This window comes from Cynocephalus volans, chromosome 3, assembly GCF_027409185.1.
Source record: "Cynocephalus volans isolate mCynVol1 chromosome 3, mCynVol1.pri, whole genome shotgun sequence".
In the NCBI taxonomy this organism is placed as follows: Eukaryota; Metazoa; Chordata; class Mammalia; order Dermoptera; family Cynocephalidae; genus Cynocephalus; species Cynocephalus volans.
In genome coordinates this window covers 171,895,767-171,918,838 of record NC_084462.1, presented here as the reverse complement: position 1 = coordinate 171,918,838, position 23,072 = coordinate 171,895,767, and the positions used below count along the sequence as shown (strand labels likewise).

General features: G+C 34.4%; 1 protein-coding gene across 1 annotated transcript in view; it reads left to right on the top strand.

Moving 5' to 3' along the window:
• Nucleotides 1-22,845, top strand: part of PPP4R4 (protein phosphatase 4 regulatory subunit 4) — a 107,811-nt gene extending 84,966 nt beyond the window's left edge. The window contains exons 16-25 of the mRNA XM_063091765.1: nt 135-282; nt 4,115-4,259; nt 6,602-6,643; nt 6,738-6,812; nt 16,632-16,701; nt 17,144-17,230; nt 17,540-17,633; nt 18,695-18,765; nt 19,957-20,101; nt 22,821-22,845. Of these exons, the coding sequence (XP_062947835.1) occupies nt 135-282; nt 4,115-4,259; nt 6,602-6,643; nt 6,738-6,812; nt 16,632-16,701; nt 17,144-17,230; nt 17,540-17,633; nt 18,695-18,765; nt 19,957-20,101; nt 22,821-22,845 (902 nt within the window). The remainder of the gene's footprint in view (nt 1-134; nt 283-4,114; nt 4,260-6,601; nt 6,644-6,737; nt 6,813-16,631; nt 16,702-17,143; nt 17,231-17,539; nt 17,634-18,694; nt 18,766-19,956; nt 20,102-22,820) is intronic.
• Nucleotides 22,846-23,072: the final 227 nt, after the last annotated feature.

Below are 23,072 nucleotides of genomic sequence, written 5' to 3'. Positions count from 1 at the left end.
TTCCTCTTACCTTTTGTATTTGCTAAAAAAGTTGTGGGCATAAAGAAACTTGTCACAGAGTTTGCGTGTCTGTGTTGTCACATGTAATTTCATGTAGGAAAAATTAACATGATAATTTTTGTTTTTATTTCTAGAACTGGGACAAGGAAAAAGTTATTGGAATAGACTTCGATTTTTGGATACCTGTGAATTTATTATAGAGATCTTTTCCAAATCATTTTTCTGTAAATATTTCTTTCTACCTGCTATTGAACTGACACATGATCCAGTAGCAAATGTGAGGTATGTTACTAATCCAAGAAAACATTTGAAAGCATTGCATTTTTTATATATTACCATAGTGAATATATGCAAAATCTTTTTCTTAGTTCAAAAATCAAATGAAGAATTTAGACTTGTTTTGACATTCTTAGTAATCGTAATTGATAAATATCAATAAGACTTCGAAGTATAATTTTTTAACACTGTCTCAGATTTTTTGTTTATTGAGTTGAGAGTAGTAAGCCAAAGCCAGATTGGCAAGCTTCTCTGACAATTTGGATATACATATTGGGATCAGGAGAAGATTGAGTAGATACTATTAATTTATCTATTATTAAGACTAAAGAAAAAATAATCAGCAGCCTTGTCACTTCAAAGTTGAGCATCTGTCCAGTTTTAGAATCCCGTTTATTCAGAGGAGTAGGGGTGCCTTGAAGTCTTTGTCCTGTCTTCCATGTTCAACTGCCTTACATTTTTGAAATCTAATTGTTAATTGGATTTGATTAACTGTTAAGTTACATGTAACAGGCCTGAAAATGGCTTGCTTAGCAATTGAAAAAAAGAATAAGTATATTTTGTCTTTTTTACCTCTCTGAATAAGCATATTATTTCCTTTTTTTCATTGTGGTAAAATATATGTGACATAAAATTTACAATTTTAACCATTTTTAAGTATATGGTTCAGAGGTATTAAGTATATATGCATGTTATTACTTGAGTTATTTGTACGTTTGATAATGAGATGAAAAGAATTTTAAATCCTCAGCTGTTAGATTTCTGTGTTCTAAGCTTTATGTCTCTGTTCTGAGCTTGAACTCAGATCCTTAGCAAAGAGTGACGTAGTCAGAGTCAATTGGCCAAAAGCTTCCCTGAACACAACTCTAGAGCTCCCGGCTGAGTTTTTCCATGCTAGCCACACTTCATTTTATGCTGTGTGACATATGTGCATCTTTTGTAAACGACTGACTTAAATTGTGTAGGCAATACAGGAGGAGTTGGTGAGGCAATAAATGAGAATAGATTGATAGTCTTGCTGTTGAGATATATACCAAGCAGAACTGTGAAAAGGTATTGAGAAGTTTAATCTAAGAAATTTATGGGCATTGTTTAATGGGAACAAATCTAGAGTTTGGTTCTTGTTTTGTATTTTTAATGTGAGAAAATGCAGAAAACGCAACTACACAGGATGTGGTTTTTTGTTTCTCTTACCTGTGCTATATAAATAAGAGGTAAAGTATCCCTGACATTTAAAGTAAATTGAAAAGAGCCTGTTATAGTTCTTTAGAATTTAGCTCTTCCTAATCAACTTATGAGTCCAACTATATTGTTAACATTTTGTAATTTGAAGTTGTGCTTCTAGAAAAGCAATTTCCTGTGTGATGAATTATCACTCATCAAACATTTGACTAAAATAATTTAAAAGGAGATGAAGTCATTTCTACTTTGGTCAGTGTGACTAATAGCATAGTACTGACTATAATATGATAAAGCAGTCTGTCAATTTGAAAACCAGATTAAGGTTAGTTGAATATCACTCCATGAATTTTGGAGGTTTTTTGGGGTAAGAGGCTATTGCATAGCAATTTTCCCATTTGGTTTCCACTCCCTTGCCTGAGCAGCTGCCAGCCAAAGAAATGGGCCCAGCATCACTTGGCTTTGAGCCTCTACCCAATGCTATAGAGATGTGCAGATAGAATGAAAGCTATCACAAGTAAGACTAGTAGGACCACACAGGTTAGGAGGACAGCTTCTGGAACTACACTGCCTGAGCTGAAATCCCAGTTCTATACTAGCTTTGTATCTTTGAGCAAGTTACAAAATCTCCCTGTGCATTGATTTCCTTAGTACCTGATTCATAGGGTTTTCTGAAGAATAAATATCTGAGGTAATGTACATAAAGAATTTAGTTTACCAGAAAGGTGTGGCCCCTAATCTCAAGAGTTTTATAATCTCATGGCCCAGGAGTCTCATAGAGATGAATCACTACTATGGCTTATGTAGGTTCTGCTAACTATATTTTTTCTAGACATACTTTGGATTATAAAGAATGAAGTGTGCATGGACTGTTAAGTGTTTTTGTTTTTCCTTAAGTGAATGTTTAAAATTTAAATTCACTGAGTTTAGACAATATGAAGGCTAGAAAAAGACAATTGGTATTTAGAGAAGTCTTATCTCCAGCTGCAGAAAGGAAATAATTTCTCTTTGGGGAAATTGGAACTCCTTAATTAGGGAAACCATCACCAGGCTTAGCAGTATGTGTGGTGGGCTCTGAATGAGATTGAGGCCATTGTTGCTATTTACAGGGCTAAAAATTCTAGAGGATGAGCTTCTTTACCTTTTCTGGTTGAATAAAAAGCAAATTTTGTTGTAAATGAAGAATCCTCAACTGAAGGTTCAGCTGAGAAGGCGTCCTGGAAGCTTTAGGAATGGGATTTAGTTGTCTCAAGGTTTGCAGTAGAAATAAAAAATAATAATCTGGGGAGCACTCAGGTGAATGAATGAATAAATATAGCAGCTATAAAATAGACAATCACCTAGCATCCCTCTCCAAAAACCAGCCCTGGCAAAGAAGTAGAGTTTTAGCTTAGCAAAGCAGAACATTTCTTCTGAACTACCTCCTCCTGAAAGGTTTTTAAAACTTTTCTGGATTTCTTTTTACCTCCCTGGCATTCTTCGGCCTCCTGTCTCTTCCTTTTCAACCCAGTCTAGACTGTGGTGGTGCCTTAGACTGTATCCTTTTATCTCTTTTCTTCTTTAACTGCACTTATTACTCTCTGATGTCAGACTTAATATGTCTAAAATTAAATCCTGACCTTCTTTATCTGCGTTGCCTCTTCTGTAGTCTTCTCCATCTAGGTAAATAACCAATTGTTTTTCCTTAAGTGAATGTTTAAGATTTAAATTCCCACTCGCTCAGGTTAAAACCTTAAATCCTTTCTCTCTCTTACTCCACCTCCAATCCCTCAGCACATCCTGCTACTTGCAAAATATATCCAGGATGCAACCACTACTCACCACCTCTCTCTGCTTCAATCCAGCATCATCTCCTGCCTGAATTATTTGAGGCGCTTCCTCTGTTGTTTCCCTTCTTTTGTCCCTGACCACCTATTGTCTAATCTCAACACAGTGGCCAGGTGATATGTTTAAAATTTTAAATTGGATCATTTCACCTTTGTGCTTAAAACCCTCCAGTGGCTTCTCATCGCAGTCAAAAAAAAGTCGGTCTCCTTATAGTGGCCTCTAAGTCCCTTCATGAGCCGGCCTCTTGTTACCACTCGGAGGTCTCCTGCTAATCTCACCTTCACTCTGTTCAACCACAATGTCCAGTTTGTTAATTTGGGGAAACACCAAGGCAAGCTTCCCCTAGAGGGCTTTTGCATTTACTGCTGCTGCCCTTAATACTCTTTCCCAGGTATTCACATGACTCATCTCCTAATTTTCTTTAGGTCTTTTCTTAAATGTCATCTTCAGTGAAACCTTCACTGACACCCTCTCTGGATCACCTGCTTTAAAATAGATTAATCTTGCTCCTCTGGCACTCCCTCCTCTTCTTTCCCTGCTTTATTTTTCTCCATAGCACTTACCACTATCTGACAGACATTTTACATATTTGTTCACTCTCTTTTACCTACCCCAATGCTGAGCTCCATGTGAACAGAGAATTTTGTTGGTTTTATTCACTGTTGTATCTCAGCACCCAGAGAAATGAATGCTTGGCACAAAATAGGGACTCCATAAATGAATAAATGAACTCTCAAGCTATCTAAAACTTGAATTTTCTTTCAGTTTCATGCTACTATTATTCTTAGTTGTTAAATTCACTCAAAAGTAAATACTATTTAATTTATTATAGAATGAAACTTTGCTACCTATTGCCCAAGGTGAAATCTACCCTGAAGATTCCTGCAGATAAGCATCTACTTCAGCAGTTAGAAATGTGTGTGAGAAAACTCCTATGTCAAGAAAAAGATAAAGATGTTCTGGCTATTGTAAAAAGGGTAAGTCTCTCTCTTCCCACACATTGCATTTCTTGCATTAAGTTTATGTTAAATGTAGCTTCACTATTTTAGCTTAATATGTTAAAATACATACATCCTTGCTAGAGTAGCATGAATAAGTAAATGGTTTGTAAATGATGTATGCCACAACTAGATATGAAAGTTCCTTCTAAAGGTCACTTAAATATTAAGCTTTTATTACTAGTAATATGAGCTCTGTAAGAGTTTGGCACATGTTAGGTGCTCAATAAACACTGCTCAATTAATAATGAATACTTTATTCCCAGACTTTATTTAAAACATTATTATAAGTTTTACAATCCAGTAAAACTTTGTTGGTAAAATTGGGAAAGTCACATTTTATAGAAACTCAGGCCTGGAAGGGGCCCTCAGAGTTAATTCGCCATCCATTTGACTTTACAGAAGCTCTAGACCTAGAAATATTAAGTGCCAGCTTGATAATAATACATGGCAGAGCCAGGACTAGAATATAGATCTCTTACCTACCCCTGAGCACATTCCTTTTTGTAATAATGTAACATTGTATCTTATGGTTGTTTTTTGTTTTAGCATGATGTATTATATATGGATTGGGAATGCTGGGAAACTAAAACAGTAAAAATTTGGGGTCAAACTTTAAAATACTTTATAATCTTCAACAACTCTTTATGCTGAATATATAACTAATGTTTTTATAAGGTCAAGTAAAATTAAAGTGATTATTTTTATGAATGTGAATGTGAACTTCAGGATGCATAGTTTTGGAACACTTACTTGTAGTGAGAAAAATTAATTTATTAATGTTGTGAATAAATTAGCATCAATGGTGAGAAAAAGAATCCTTTGATTTTTTTTTTTTTTTCTAGAGATCATTGCCAGATGTCATGAGGCACTTTTTTTTTCCGGTAGCTGGAGGGTTTGGGGATCCAAGCCCTTGACTTTGGTGTTAATGAGGAACTTTTTAATAAAGTGATTTGATAATTTGATATTAAAAAATATAATTTTATTTTACTGAAATGTGAATTCGTCTTTTGTGAACTGAAATAACCAGAAATACCCAGAGTTGGATATGCATCTAAATCTGAAAACACACACACACACACACATTTTTTGTTTCTAAGAGATATTTCTGTCCTTACTATTTCAGTATAGAAGTTTAGGCAGTGGTTAAGTTGTCAAGATTATAAACATGAGAGGGTTAGTTACTTTTCCAAAAGAATTTATTAATTCAAGAGACAATACAAGCTAACCCCACAAATAAGTACAACAATGATGTAATTAAATTAATGGATTATTAATCTACAATGGATTATTCTGGAGTATAACTCTTATTTTAAATATGGTTTAATAATGATGTCAATTTGTTCCATGAAAATTCCGTAATGTAATGTTTATCAAACTGAGGTATTAATATAGGAACCTCTGAGGCAGCTACACAAGGTTTGGGATAAAAATGGAGTAGCTTACGCAAATCACTTTTTATTTTTTTAACATGGGAAGTAATTTTATTTAAAAAGGGAATATTTCATGGCATAAATTGTAGTTTTTCATAAATATGAGCATAAAAATAAAGCTTCAAATTTTATATTTGCAATGGATAGCTTTGGGCATTTGAATATATAAATGTACTTTATATTGATGATTAGAGTTACTCTTGTTGAATAAGTTTTAGAGGTACTGTCCTCTCTCAGAAACACAACCTTAGATGAGATTGGCCATTGTTTGCTTGGAGTAATTTGTTTCAGACTACTGTATTGTGAAAGACAAATACTAAATTGAGAGAATACTTTCAGAGCAAAGTCTCTTCTATTGGTTAGAGTGTCAGAATGATAAAAAATTTCTGCGGAAGGGAACTAGGGATTTTAAGTGAAACGATAGCTTGCTTCAATATAAATGGGCACTTCAAAAAGTTCATGGAAAAATAGAATTAAAAGAAAATACAAATCTTTCCATGAATTTTTTGAGGTGCCCTCATATATTTAGCTAAAATACTTTTTAAAAATTCATAAACTATATTGTATTTCTGAAAATTTAGGAAAGCTTGGCACTGGGAGATAATAGAAATTAAATTGCATGCAGTGGGTATTTAAAATATGCCTCTAGACTTACTCTTCTTAAGGTTGGAAAATTTTTAAAGTTAAAATGGATCCTAGCATTAATGTATAAAGGTTGATTATAAATATAATGTGGAATTGGGCAGAACTTCAGAGTGTTCTCATTTAGCCTTCCACATAGTGCAGAAGTCTCCTCTTTGTACCTACCTCTGGAAAAGGAGTCTGTGAGAAATGATTGGTTGGTTTAATTTAATTATTGTTGAATAATTTTTAAAACTTTCTTTATAGACTGTATTAGAGTTGGACAGAATGGAAATGTCTATGGATGCTGTAAGTACACTCTCTTTTCCTTTTATTGAAAGGAATGTTTAAAAATTGGCAGAAACCACTAATGTTGCCCAATTTCATTTTAAACTTTAAACAGTTTCAGAAAAAGTTTTATGAAAAAGATCTGTTGGATCAAGAGAAAGAAAGAGAAGAACTACTTCTTTTGGAAATGGTATGTTGTTTTCTCATGCAACACACATACTCTTTTTAAAAAAAATTTATTTATTTTTGATTATACATATTTACAGGGTGCAGAGTTGACTACCACTATTTGTGTACAGTATGTGATGATCAAATCAATATTATTAGCATGTTCATCATTACAAATCATAATTATTCTGTGTCCCTTACCCAATTACTCCCTAACCCCTCTCCCCTCCCCCTTTCCCACCTGTATTAACTATAGGTCTGTTGTCTCCTGAAAGTTCAAAGTTTTATTGTCTTCCTTCCTTCCTTCCTTCCTTCCTTCCTTCCTTCCTTCCTTCCTTCCTTCCTTCCTTCCTTCCTTCCTTCCTCATTCCCTCCCTCCCTCCCACATATGAGTGAGGACATGAGGTATTTTTCTTTCTGTGCCTGGCTCACATACTCTTTGCTAACTAATATTAACTGTGCTTTGTTATTAAACTTAAAAAATAATTTCTTTTAAATTTCGCACTACTTTTTTTTCTTCCTAAATGACTAAATAAAAGTGCTGATTTTTTGAAATGTTATTTTATGAACTGGAAGAAAAACTATATTTGAGAGCCTTTTAAAAAGACTACTTTATTGATGTATAATTGACATACAATTAACTGCATATATTTAAAGTGTACAGTTTGATGAGTTTTGACATATGGACATATTCGTGAGACCATCACCGCAATCAAAACACCAAACGTTTTTATTCCCCCAAAGGTTTCCTCATGCCCTTTTGTAATCCATATCTTTTTCTGCTCCAGTCCCTAGCAACCACTGATGTAGTTTCTGTCACTACAGATTAATTTGCATTTTCAAGAATTTATGTAAATTGAATCATATATTAGGTATCTTTTTTTGTCATGCTTCTTTCCATCAGCATAATTTTTTTGAGACATCCATATTTCTATATGTATCAATAGGTCATTTCTTTTTATTTCTGAGTAGTATTTTATATTATGGATATACCACAATTTGTTTATCCATTTGCCTCTTAATGGACACATTTGGATTACTTCTAGTTTGGGGATATTACAAATAAAGCTGCTGTGAACATTAGTTATGTGTTGGTGGACATATGTTTTCATTTCTCTTGGGTAAATACCAAGAAATAGAATGGATGGATCATATTGTAGGGTACGCTTAATATTAAAACAAATAAAAATCACTAGTGTTTTTATACATCACCAACAAACAAGCAGAAAAAGAAATCAAGAAAGCAAGCCCATTTACAATAGCTACCAAAAGAATAAAACAGCTAGGAATCAGTTTAACCAAGGAGGTAAAAGTTCTCTACAATGAGAACTACAAATCACTGCTGAAAGAAATTAAAGAAGACACACCAAAAGATCAAAAGATGGAAAGACATTCCACATTCACAGATTGGAAGAATTAATATTGTGAAAATGTCCACACTACCCAAAGTGATCTACAGATTCAATCCAAGCCCTATAAAAATACCAATGACATTCTTCATAGAAATAGAAAAAACATTCCTAGCATTCATATGGAGCAACAAAAAACCCTGAGTAGCCAAAGCAATCCTGAGCAAAAAAAAATAAAGCTGAAGACATTATACCACTTGACGTCAAATTATACTACAAAGCTGTCATAACCAAAATAGCATGACACTGGCATAAAAACAGACACATGGACCAATAGACCATAATAGAGAACACAGAAATCAGTCCACCTACTTACAGCCAACTGATCTTTAACAAAGGCACCAAGAACATACTTTTGGGAAACGATAGCCTCTTCAACAAATGCTGCTGGGAAAACTGTATACCAATATGTAGAAGAGTGAAACCAGACTTGTACCTCTTGACATATACCAATATCAACCCAAAATATATTAAAGACTAAAATATAAGACCTGAAACTCTAAAACTCCTAAAAGAAAACAGGAGAAACAGTTCAGGATGTAGGACTGGGCAGAAACTTTATGAATAAGATCCCTAAGGCACAGGCAACAAAAGAAAAAATAAACAAATGGGATTTTATCAAACTAAAAAGGTTCTGCACAGCAAAGGAAACAACAGAGTGAAAAGACAACCTACAGAATGGGAGAAAATATTTGCAAACTCTACATATGATAAAGGATTAACATCCAGAATATACAAGGAATTCAAACAACTTAACAGTTAAAAAACCAAACAACCTGATTAGAAAATGGGCAGAGGAGCTGAATAGACTTTCTCAAAGGAAAATATACAAATGGCCAACAGGTACATGAAAAAATGCTCACCATCACTAGTCATCAGGGAAATGCAAATCAAAACCATATTGAGATACCAGCCCTCCCCCCTCCACCCCCTAGCTAGATTGGCTGTTATCAAAAAGACAGAAAATAGCAAATGCTGGAGAGGATGTGGAGAAAGGGGAACCGTCCTACACTGTTGGTGGGACTGTAAATTAGTGCAGCCATTTTGGAAAACAGTATGGAGGATTCTCAAAAATTGCATTTTGTAACAATGAATATGCTAATTATCCTAATTTGATCAGCACATTGTGCACAAGTGCTGATGGTCTGCTCTGTACCCCACAAATATGTATAACAATTATGTTCCAAAAAAAAAAAAAAAAGACCTGAAACTAAAACTCCCAGAAGAAAGCATAAGGGAAATACTTCAGGATGAAGGACTGGGCAAAGACTTTATGAATAAGACCTCAAAAGCACAGGCAACAAAAGAAAAAATAAACAAATGTGATTGTATCAAACTAAAACATTTCTGCACAGCACAGGAAACACTCAACAGAGTGAATGGACAACTTACAGAATGGGAGAACATATTTGCAAACTATACATCCGGCAAGGAATTCAAACAATTTAACAGTGAAAAAACAAATAATCTGATTTAAAAATGTGCCAAGGAGCTGAATAAACATTTCTCAAAAGAAGACATACAAATGGCCGACAAGTATATGAAAAAATACTCAACATTACCTATCATTAGGGAAATGCAAATCAAAAGCACATTGAGATAATATCTCAACCCAGTTAGACTGGCTCTTATCAAAAAGACAGAATAACAAATGCCGGTGAGGATGCAGACAATGGGGAACCTTTCTACACTGTTGGTGGGACTGTAAATTAGTGCATCCGTTATGGAAAATGGTATGGAGGTTCCTCAAACAACTACAGAACAATGATCCAGCAATCTCACTACTGGATATATACCCAAAGGAATGGAAATCATCATGTTGAAGGGATACTTGCACTCCTATGTTTATTGAAACTCTGTTTACAATAGTCAAGATATTGGATCAACCTAAATGTCCATCAACACATGGCTGGATAAGGAAAATGGTGTATATCAGAATGGAATACTACTCAGCCTTAAAAAAGAATGAACTTCTGCCATTCACAGCAACATGGATGAGCTTGGAGAAGATTATATTAAGTAAAAAAAAAGCCAGGCACAGAAAGAGACATACCGTGTGTCCTCCCTCACAAGTGGGAGCTAATAAATAAATACATAACATAGGAAGAAACAACAATTACAATAATAGGTTGAACTTTCAGGAGAGAACAGAACTGTGGTAACTGGAAATGAGAAAGGGGGAGGGGAAAGGAGTTGGCAAGAAATTGGTTAATGGACACAGAGAATGCTTATGTTTTGTAGTGTTGTATATACTAATTATCCTGATTTTATCATCACATATTGTACATAGGCATTGATATTCAACTCTGTACCCCACAAACATGTACAATCAATTATGTTTCAAACAAAAAAACAAAACAACAACAAAAAGAAAGACAAAAACAATCACAATGTGTTGAAGTTTTAGGAGGAGAGAATAGAACAAGTGGGAAAGTGGGAGGGAGAGGGTTACTGAGAAATTGGTTAATGGACACAAGGAATGATTACGTTTTGTAATGCTGAACATACTAATTATCCTGATTTGATCATCATGCATTGCAAACAAATGCTGATGATCCATGATGATCTGCTCTGTATCCTGCAAATATGTATAATCAATTATTTTTCAATTAAAAAAAAACTTTTCCAAAGTGACTGTACCATTTACATTCCCATTGTCTGTGGTGGAGAGCTTTAGTTGCCCCATATCCTCTATGTCTGATATGGTCGGTCTTCTTAATTGTAGCTATGCTAGTGGATATGTCATGATATCTTATTGTGGTTTTAAATTGCATATTTCTGATGCCCAGAAATGTTGAGCATCTTTTTATTTGCTTATTAATCATTCTTATCTCTTATTTGATGATGTCTGTTTTCAGAGTTTAAGTATCTTATTATTATGAGACGTAAGAGTTCTTTATACATTCTAAATACAACCTCTCTGTCATGCATACATATTTTTTCTCTTCTGGTTCTTTTTTATTCCAAGAATCCTTTGTCTATTCCAAGATCACAGACTTTTCCCTATGTTTTCTTATAGAAATTTTAATTTAAGCTTTTACATTTAGGTCTGTGATCCATTTCAAATTAATTTTTATGTATGTTTAGTTTTTTCCATCTGAATATCTAGTTATTTCTGCACCACTTGTTAAACTTTCCTTTCCTCATTCAGTTGCTTTGGCACATTTTAAAAATATCAGTGTTCCATGTATGTATGTGTCTATTTCTCGACTACCTATTCTGTTCTACTGATTTATATGTTTATCTTTTTGGCAATACCAAACTGTCTTGATCACTGTAGCTTCATAGTGTTTTTGAAATAAGATAGGGTAAGTTTTTCAACTTTGTTCTTTTTTAAATTGCTTTGGCCAGTCTAGGACATTTGCATTTTGATATGAAGTTTAGGATCAGTTTGTCAATTTCTATAAAAAGCCTGCTGGAATTTTAGTTAACATTTTGTTAATTAGGATTGATTTATGGATCAATTTGGAGAATTAGTTGTCTTTACTTTTTTCTCAGTAATTTTGGTAACGTTCAATGTAGAGCTCAAGAAAGTCTTTTAGTAGATTTATTTCTAGGTATTTTATGTTTTTTGGCATTATTGTAAATGGAATTATAATTTTTAAATTTCACTTTCCAATTTTTTGTTGCTGGAATAATAAGAATACTATTGATTTTTGCATATTAACCTTGTGTTTTATAAATTTATTTGTTCTAGTTAGTAGTTTTTTAGATTTACTAGGATTTTCTATGTAAGTCTTCATATCTTCTTTAAATACAGCACAATTACTTCTTCTATTCAGTTTTTATTACTTTTCTTTCTTTCTTTCTTTTTTTGGTCTTATTGCAAAGTCCAGGATCTCCAGTATAATTAAAGATCTCCAGTTGAATAAAAGTGGTTCCGGTGGGCATCCTTGTCTTTGTACTGATCTTAAGGGGAGATAGTTCAATCTTTCATCATTAGGTATGATGGTAGCAGCAGGTTTTATGTGGATATCCTTAACCAGACTGAGGAAGTTCCCTCCTACTCCCAGTTTTCTGAGAGTTTTTATGAATGGCTGTTGAATTTTGTCATATCTAGAAATGATATTTGGTTTTTCTTCATTTTGTTAATACACTGATTTTTCAAATGGTAAATTAATTTTGTATTTCGGGGATATACCCTACTTGGTGATGATGTATTAACCTTTTTCTCCATTGTTGAATTCTTGTCTAATGTTTTTGTTAAGGAATTTTACATCTGTATTTGTCTATAATTTACTTTTTTGTTATTTTTGGAGTCATATTTGGTATTAGAGTTATTCTGGCCTCATAAAACAAGATGGATAGTATTCCCACTTCCTCTGTATTTTCTGACAAAGTTTGTGTAAAATTCGTTTTATTTCTTCCTTGGAGTGTTTGGTAGAATTCACTTGTGAAACTATCTAGGCCTGTAGTTTTCATTTTGGAAAGGATTTTGATCATTGTTTCAATTTCTTTTTAGATATAAAAATATTCAGATTTTTTTATTTCTTTCGTCAGTTTTGGTAAGTCACTTCCCCCTCTCCCTTCCACCTCCCTGCCAAAATTTGTTCATTTAATCTAAGCTGTAAATGTGTTAGCATAAAGTTGTTTATAATATTCTTATATTATCTTTTTAATGTATGGTGATAATCTATGGTGATAACTCCTGTTTCATTCTCATATTAGTGAATTGTGTTCGCCCTCCTTTTTGTGGGGGGGGATTTTTTTTGGTGGTTTCTCTAGAGATTATAATACACATACTTAACCTTTTATAGTCTGCATATTGTTAATATTGGACCACTTCATTTAACAATGATATGGTTCCCCTTACCCACTCCACACCATTCTTTTTTTTTTTTTTTTTTTTTTTAATTTTAATTTTTATTTATTTATTTATTTTTATCAGGTTAGAGTTAATAAATTTTTTTTTTAAATTTTATTTTGTCGATATACATTGTAGCTGATTATTGCTCCCCATCACCAAAACCTCCCTCCCTTCTCCCTCCCCCCCACCCCCCCAACAATGTCCTTTCTGTTTGCTTGTTGTATCAACTTCAAATAATTGTGGTTGTTATATCTTCTTCCCCCCCCCCGTTTGTGTGTGTGTGTGTGTGTATGACTCCACACCATTCTTTATGTTGTAGTTGTTATATGAGTTATATCTGTATTGAAGACCCCACCAGACAACTTAGCTTTAAATTGTCATTTGTATTTTGAAGAATTTAAGAGAGTAAACTGTTATATTTATTTGGATGTTTGTCATTTCCAGTGCTCTTCATTCACTGCTTAGGATCCAATTTTCCTCTGGTATTTTTTTCCCTTCAGCCTGAGGAATTTTCTTTAGCAGATCTTATATAGTTCATGCCTTCTGGCCACAATTTCTCTTACTTTTCCTTTATCTAAAATGTCTTGTTTTTACCCTCATTCCTGAAGGATAGTTTCATTATGTATAGAATTCTGGGTTGACAGCCTTTTTCTTTTCTTTTTTAAATTTTTTTGTTTTTATTGAATCATAATTGATTATACATATTTTGGGGGTTCAACATTGACATATGTTGATCAAATCAATATTACTAGCATATATATTGTTACAAATCGTACTTATTCTTTATGCCCCTTGTCCAGTCTCTCCCAATTCCCCTCTCCTTCCCCCCTTCCCCCTTTAATTACCCTAGATTTCTTCTCTCCTACTGAAAGAGTAATGGTTACTCTGTTGATTTCTTGCCTAGATGATCTGTCCAGTGCTGACAGGTGTATTCAGGTCCCCCAATATTATCAGAGAGCAGATACTTTTTCTGTCACTCTGGAATGGGCTTTGTGGAGAGAGACATCCTCTTCTTTTCTTTGGTCTCTACTAATGACTCTTCTTGTGTCAATGCACTGCAGTGGCTGGCAGACCATCTGCATGGTGGTGGTGGCATCTAGCTGCTTTCACAGCAGCTGTGGTTATTGTGGTGGCTGTGGTGGGCCACACATGGAGGTGATGTTTTATCATGCTTCTTGGGACTGGTGGTGTGCCTGGTTGTGGGTGGGGGAGGTCCAGTCCCTGGCTTCATACCTCCAGTCCCTGGGCGGGCCCTGTGGAGCTGGCAGTGTGCCTGGTTGTGGGGGGGGGGTTGTCCAGTCCCCGGCTCCATACCTCCAGTCCCTGGGCGGGCCCTGTGGAGCTGGCAGTGTGCCTGGGCTGAAACTATTTTTGTCCTTTGCTTACTTCTAAAATGGGGGAACTTCCTGTGGGAACCAGTACTTGAGCTGTGTGGGTTAGCAATTGCAGTTTGGCTGCTGTTTCCCTAGGGAAGGCTTTTTGTGCAGCTCAGGTTTTCATGGTTGACCTTATGGGTACTTCCAGCTCTCAAGAGATCAGTGCACCTGGGTTGTGTAGAAACTCTGATCTGGGCTTGAGTCTTTTTATCAAACTGCACTCCATGCAATTCTATATTCCTGACCAGTCTCCTCTGAGCAGTCCTTTGCTGATTGGGGTGCCAGTCAGCTGCCCTTGCTGTGCCCCAGTGTTCCCCCAGTGGGCCTGTCTCCCCTACTGCCTGTGCTGCAAATACTTCCCATGGGACGGGCTGTGTGCTGATCCTTTATGATGACTCACCAACCTCTGAGTGGCTCCTTTTTTCAGTTGTTGTGGCTCCTCACTCCTGTGTGGGTATGAACCCTATTAGTGGTCTTGCTGTCCTGGGGGTCACCAAGTCCCTTTTTTCTCCTGCCGCCTCCAAGCAACTTCATCCGAAGGGCACAGCTGCGGCTTTTGCTGGCTCCTGCTCCATGCACTCAGCAGCTCCAGCCTTAAAGTGGCCACAGCACAAAATGGTTTGAGCAATTTTTTCTTTCTCTCATCGTGGCTTTTCCAACCTTCATACACCCTGTAGGTTTCTGCTACTCTTCCCCTGAGCTCTAGCAGCCCCCACTTGGCTGTTGTTGCTTTTTTATAGTTGTAAATTGGTTGATTTGTGGGAGAGAGTGATGCTGGGGACAGTCTATTCTGCCATCTTGACTAGAAGCCCCAACAGCCTTTTTTTTTTATTGTATTTTAAAGTATTTCTGTCTTCTGGCCCCCATAGCTTCTGATAAAATATTTGCTGTCATTTGAATTGTTTTTGTTCTTCTGTATGTAATGTTGTTTTTCCTCTGGCCACTTCCAAGATTTTTTCTTTTCTTTTTTGTTTCTAGCAGTTTGTTTTTGATGTATCTATGCATGATTTATTTTGAATTCATCCTGTTTGGATTTGCTCATCTTACTGAATCTGTAAATGTGTGTCATTTCCCAAATTTGGAAGATTTGGGTCTTGTTTATTTAAATATGTGTTCTGTTCCAATTTCTCTCTTTCTCTTATTTCTAGGTCTCCAATTAAATATATGTTAGATCTTTTATTATTGTCCTACGCATCCATGAAGCTTTTTGTTGTTGTTGTTTTTTTAAAAACTCTGTGCTACTCAGTGAATAACTTTTGTCAATCTATCCTGTGTCACCAACTCTTTACTTGTCATCTCCATTCAGCTGCTGAGCCTATCTAGTGATTCTTTTATTTCTGATATTGTATTTTTCAGTCCTAAAATTTCCGTTTGGTTCTTTTTTATATTTTCTGTTTCTCTGCTGAGAATTTGTGTGCTGAGACATTAAAAATGTAAGCGGAAATCCTCTGAGAAGCAAAGTGCCTTATTTCAGCAGTCTTCTAGGACAAAGATTAGTGTTCAGGATTGCCAGTGGTAGAAGATGTAGAGAATAAGCAGGCTCTCAAGAAATTTTAGGACCAAATGAGCTAAACCCAAGACAAAGACAGACAATAGAAAAATACGCCCAGATGAACCTCATATTAGAGGTAGCAGACAAGGACTTCAAGATAGCTATGATTAGATGGAGAAAGCAGATAACTGTGTTAAGCACACCTAAAGATATTTTTAAATTTTATATATTTCACTTTCAAGTTTAGAATTCCCATTTGGTTCTTTTTTTATACAGCCCAATTCTATGTGGAAATTCTTTGTCTTGTCGATTTTCTCCATCTTTTTCTTTTTTATATGTGCACTTGAAAAGAATATTTATTCTCTGCTTGTTGAGTGTAGTGTTCTATGCATGTCAATTATGTCAAGTTTGTTCAGAACTTGCTATGTTCATTGATTTTCTTGCCTATTTGTTCTATTAGGATAAGGGGCTACTGAGTTTTGGTAATGTTTTGTTTCTTGTTACTGGAGCTGGTTATACAGGTGTGTTTACTTTGGGAAAATCTATTGAGCTATTTTCACTTATAATTTATGCACTTTCTCTGTGTATTTCAATAAGACATTTAAAAAGTATCCAAGAGACCATTTCTTTTTCTCTCATTCTTTTTAAAGAAAAATATTATTTTGCCATTTACCAATCAGAAATTGTAATAGTCAATGGTAACAAATATTTTGCTTATGAGAATATCTTTAATGCAAAGACACTGTTTTAATAACAGGAACAATTAGAGAAAGAGAAGCAACAGAATGATGGAAGACCCATGAGTGATAAAATCTTTGAAAAGAAACGTAAGTAGTTTTCCTGTGTCTTCACCACTCAGTTACATAATTAATGTTGCATGCATCCTGGTATTCTGAAAGACCGTGCTGAGTTTTTAATTTGATATGAAAAGTTGCTTCACTTTCTTTCATTTTTCAGAAGTTGTCTTCAAAAATTGGCTGCTTAATGTGGTACAGATGTTAGAAATACATGAATAAATGGTAGGAACCAGTGTGGAGGTTCATATTCTTGAAAAGGAAAGCTTAAAGTTTAATAGCAGCTGTAAGATTGTGAAATTGGTCACTGAATAACAAAGATTGAAATATGTAAATATATAAAGTAAGAATATTTGGGAAAGAGTGCTGCCTAGCTAAGGATGGTGATCCATATTCTCTGTGTTGTCTTGTATATTTATGGAGATTAGTAGGGACTCAGAGGAAATGATAGAACTTAAAACAGAGTTTATTTTAGGTAGAGACACTAAGACACCTACGCAGAGTCTGCCCAAGAACATTCCCATTTCTGTTCCTGGACCTTCTTCTGTCACCCCATCAACAAGTAAGAAATAACCTCTTTATGCTTTTTTTATAAAAAATTTTTCCTTTGATAAAAATTAATTTCAGGGGAAGTCACTCTATTAGATCAGGTATATTATTCTGAAGTACTTTTTGCCTTTTATCTTTAGTTGTTTTGGTAGTTCTTAATGGGTATTATGGGTATGAGATACTCCAATCAGCTCAAACTAAGGAAAGAAAGATAGACCCATCTGTGTTTTACTGAAAATGGTGGTAGTTGGGGAGGGAATGGGGATTGGGACAGCTAAGGACGAAGTGAATGCATTTTCCCTTTTTCTGCTTATTACTCTAGGCAAAGAAATCAAGAAATCTAAACTGATTCGAAGCCAGTCTTTTAATAATCAAGCTTTTCATGCAAAATATGGCAACTTAGAGAAGTGTGCTAGGTATGATCTGTCATCTATTCACTTTTAAACTTTATTTTATAGGCACACATCTTTATTTATGTAAAATATGTACATTATTATAAAAATCAGAATTAATTTTGAGTTTTTATAGGCCAATAATTTGTCAGTTTCCTTCTGTAAAGACCATGATATTTAAAAATAATAGAATCTACCAATTTGCATAAAAATAGGTATCTTGGCATTATAGGAAGGATGTTGCCATGACACTATATAATAGCATCATGGATCCATATACCATTTTAGGAGGAAGGTAGTGCTGTATCATGTATGCCACTTAACTTCTAAATGGGTATGAGGATGCCCCATTTGGTAAATGGCTGTGGACATCCATTTGCTAATAATATTATTTCTGTCTATAAAGAAGCCACTGGCATGTTCATATGTGAATTCTCCTGAGAAAAGATGAATGTCTAGTTTCTCCTTTAGCTGAGAAGATAAAATTATAAAGTTAAGATTGAGAATCAGCATAAATTAAATTACTATGATTTTTTATATGGCTGTACACATATAGTATTTAACAAATGCATATCAACTGACAAGCAAAGTAATTTTAAGAAAACATAAATATCTTTAAAAGGATTCATTTATTATTCATTTATCCAGATAAATAATATATTACGAACAAAAACATGTTTTTCTTTTATTAAAGATAGCTTATTCCAGAATTTCAGCTGTATTTTTGGGCATTATCAATAGATCCATCTAGAGTTCCTAGCCAATAGGCTGATCTCAAGATGGACAAAAGGGATTATAACTAAAGTTAAGTTATTTCCAAGAAAATTTTACCCATCTTACCTGTCTTGGCTGAGCATCAAAAGAAAAACTGTAATTCTGATGAAGCAAAAGTTTAAGGAAATGCTTTTTTAAAGTTATTGTCAAAGTAAGTATTGTGAGGCATGGAAAGTAAAAAACAAATGAGAAATTAAGAGCAATAAGCATGTTTCATAAGAAGTAGAAGAAAGCATTTAAAAAAGTGTTAGATGTCTGACAGTGAAAAAAGCATTTTCTTGTACTTTAAACTAAATCATGTTCTCTTCTAGTAAAAGTTCTACAGCAGGATATTCACCTTCTACCTCAGGGTTAGCAAAGACTTCTGTGCTTTCACTAACTGGTAAGTAATAACCGAAGCTCTTCAAAAACTTGCTAAATTTGTTTAAATGACCAATTTCTATATTTCTAAATACAGTATTTTTCCTAAATTTATATGTTTTTCAAATCCCTAAGAAATTAAACTTTCCCCTAGCAATTGAGAAAATACTTGTCTATGTTATTTTGTTTTCATTGTGCCAAGACCCAGAGTTTAATGGTTTTAAAAGAGAAAAAGGACAAAATGATAGGACAGGTTTTACCATAGTCTGATGTCCTGCTGAAGCAGACAGAAAGTTTTTGCAGTAATTTTTAAGTAAGTTAATAACAATAGGATTTCACTGTAAATCATCTATAGATAAACATTTACAGTATTATATATTTGAAAGTTTGTGCCAGCGGTCAGCCAACTTCTGTGAAGGTCCAGATAGTAAATATTTTAGGCTTTGTTGGCTAAATTGGTCTCTGTCACAATTACATTGCTGGCGAAAATGCAGAAAAAGAAAAGAAAAGAGAAAAACTCTGGACAGCAATTTGGCAGTTTCTTATGAAGTTAAATATACACTTGATATATGATCCAGCAGTTCCACTCCTAGGTATTTACTAAGAAGAAATTAAAATGTATGTCCACACACATACTTGTACATGAATGTTCATACTTGTACATGAATATTCATACTTGTTCATGAATATTTTATTTGTAATAGTCAAAAACTGGAAAAAAAATCCAAACAGATACTATGAGTAAACAAATTTTTGCATATCCATACAATACCATTCAGAAATAAAAAGGAATGAAGTATCTATATACACAACATGGATGAATCTCAAAATAATTATGCTGAATGAAGGAAGCCAGACAAAAAGGGTGTGATTTCATTTATATAAAATTCTAGAAAACACAAACTAATCTGTAGTGACAGGATTCAAATCAGTGGTTTAGCGAGGGAAGGGGAGGGAGGAAAAGGAGGGATTGCAGTGGGCACAAGGGAGCGTTTGGTAGTGATGGGTGTGTGTACATGTTCATGTGGCAATGGCTTCATGGGACTGTGCGTATGTCAAAACCTTAACTGTATACAATTTGTTGTGTATACATTATACCTTCATAAAACTGATGTAAAAGAGAAAGAGTCAGCTATCACTAACCTTTTCTTCTTTCCTTAGATTAACATCTTAGTATATTCAGTATGTCTGACTTTGCATGTATTACTTTCAGATGACTCATTCCGGACTCGTAATGCCAGTAGTGTTACAAGTTCCTATTCTAATAGCCCCTTACCAAGTACCTCCCGTGGAACAGGTAACTCAGTTGATCCGAAGAGCAGTGGAAGTAAAGATACACAACCACGGAAGGCTACCTTGTAAGTAATCAACTGATGTACTGCTCAGTGTATTTTCCTACTCTTTTCTCAGTGCATTTCCCTTCCTAGTTCAATACGAGGGTACTTCAAAAAGTTCGTGGAAAAATAGAATTAAAAGATAATATAAATCTTTCTATGAACTTTTTGAAGTACGCTTGTACTTTCCAAAGAATAGAAGATGTCTACAATGAGGGAATGTTATAAGTTAAAAGGTGTTATTATCACCTGTGACTGTTATGCTAGTGTATATAAGATGATTTGTATATGGCAAAGACAATGTGACCTTAGGGAATCAACAGGAAACATTTAAATGGCTTCCACTAATAACTGATATCTACTATTTTTTCTGTGAAATATTTGCATTCAGGAAATTTATATCTAAGGAGACACCAAGTGTAAATGTATCCTTTTAAAACGTCTAGCTTAAGTATACAGTATTTAATCACTGAGTGCTCGAAAAGATGGGTACAACTGATGCCACTTAAGAAAAATTGCTACAGCATAGAACCCAGAGTTGTGGGTTCAGTCAACTGGAGATATTTACAAACTATACCTATGCCTTGAAGTTGATGTTATAAAGGGCCTCTATTCTCCTTTTCCCCTGTGGTTTCTTTTTATGTTCTATATGTATCTTGTTTGAATTGTTGGAACCTTTGTTTCTTTCAGCTTGAACATTTAAGAGGGTAGTACCATAAAAATCACCATGAGACCATATCAAGGTAGAAATGGTTCAGCCAGGGTGTCCAAAGTATAGTTACAGTTTCCTCTTCCATCTGGGAGACCTGAACTTTCTTATTAGAACAGAATTTAAACAAGATTCAGGTTTTCTTTTAAACAAATACCACTTAATTTATGGACATTTTTGCATAAAGTTTATCAAATGTATCTTTTTGCAGAAACTTCATGCTGGAGTCCCTTTTAGGAACTAAACTAACAACTATATTGTAATTTATTCTAAATTTTAATTGGCCATTGGGTATATACAAATATAGGTGTATATATCAAACTTCTTTCAAAATTTAGAAATAAATTTATTGAATGGAGTTCAAGGACAGAGTAGGACTATATACTACAAAAAAGCAATAGTAATAGAAAAAAGTAATATTGATATTACAGATTGGTAGTGTTAATACAGAGGGTACATAATTTACAGAGGATACAAGGGTACTTCAAAAAGTTCATGGAGAAAATTAAAAGAAAACACATATCTTCCCATGAACTTTCTGAAGTACCCTAGTACTCTTTACCCATACAATTATTGCTTCAATGATTGTGCTATGGAAGTTCTATTTAAAAGTCATGAGAGTAGAGGCAGGACAGGGCAGGGGTCTATAGAGAGCACTGAGCTGGGATCCTTGTGTCCCAGTTTCAGTATCAGCTAATTAGCTGTGTACAGTTCAGTTCAGCACTCTGGGCCTCACTGTACACATCAGTAAAATGGCAGGGCTGACTCATGGTTCATCCTCTAGGGTGCCTCCTTCTAGTCCTGGCATCCTAAGGTTCTTCCTCTCTGTCACCCAAGGTCCTCATCTTCTCAAACAATTGCCCTGGAATTCTTCTGTTGAGGAACATATTTAGTAACATGAGAAGCAATGCCTTCTCTTCTCCACTTATTTTTCTACATGCCATAGGCATTTTTAAAAGTAAAGACCACTAAAACCAGCTCTCCTTTATTGCAGATTACTATCTTTATCTTTCATTGCTGAGCATGGTTTTCCTTTTTATAGACTGAATTTTCTCTTGCTCAATATATATAATATATAATTATTTATATAATCAATTATATACAAGGGTACTTCAAAAAGTTTGTGGAAAAATAGAACTACACGATAATAGAATCCTTCCATAATTGGTGCATTAAAAGATGAACCTAGAAACAAACACTCTGATAGCAAATCATATCTGATTTGTTTCTTCTTTTCTGAATATTCTGAAGAAGAAGAAAGTTGGTATCCACAGCTGCTTTTTAAACATGTGACTGGATATACAAGTCTATAACTACATTTTCATATAATGTGGTTCTAATTTGGACTTTCTCACGAGTTTGCACTGCCACACAGCTGGAATAGGTGATTGATTTCTATATTGGTCTTTTTTCTGTGAAGTATTACTCTCAGTTCAGAGCCATGCCATAGCCAAATGAAAATACGTCCTTTTTATTTAAAATAAGCCTATGAAGTGATTTCAGAAAGTATTATCTGTTTTTGCTTCTTAAAAAAATTCTATGCAGTACGTTCTCCAACTTTTCATTCAGTGTCATGGAGATGACACATCTAGTATCTAGCAGTATTAATGTCTTAAAGGAAGTATAGGTATGCATTATATCTTTGTCTTTTAAGGCCCGACAATTGATACATTAGGGTATGTGTGATTTTTATTATGGCTATAAAAAATTTAAAATATAGGAAAAGTTGTATGAATAAAATTCAATGCTGTGTTAGGTGCACACAAGATTTTTGGTAATTTAAGGTAGTTCTAAGTAATTTTTAACACGTAATTCATTTTTTCCCTTAATCAGAATTCTTTCTTATATTAGATTTATACAGAGTAGATCATCTATATTTCTTCACTTACTTGGTAAGCATTATATGGATAAAATTTTTTGTTTGTTTTCTTTTTTCTCTCTCTCCCTCCCTCTCTTCCTCTGTCCCCCTTCCCCACTTTTCTTCCTCCCTACCTTCCTTTCTCCCTCCCAACCTTCCTTCCTTCTTTTTCAAAGAAAATCCAGAAAATCCAATCCTTAAATCAACTGCTTGATGAAGGAGGCAAAACAAAGACAGCCGGAGATAATGTGATTGGTGGAAAAAAGCTAAAGCAAAGGCTGAGACCTTTTATTTTTTAGTTTTTTTTTTTTTCAATGAATGGGAAAAGAGACATAATTGCAGCTGATGTTAAACTTTCCACATTTGAAATTAGATTCCCTAGGTGGTATAATATGTATTTCTTGAGTAATAATGTCGTTACAGAATTC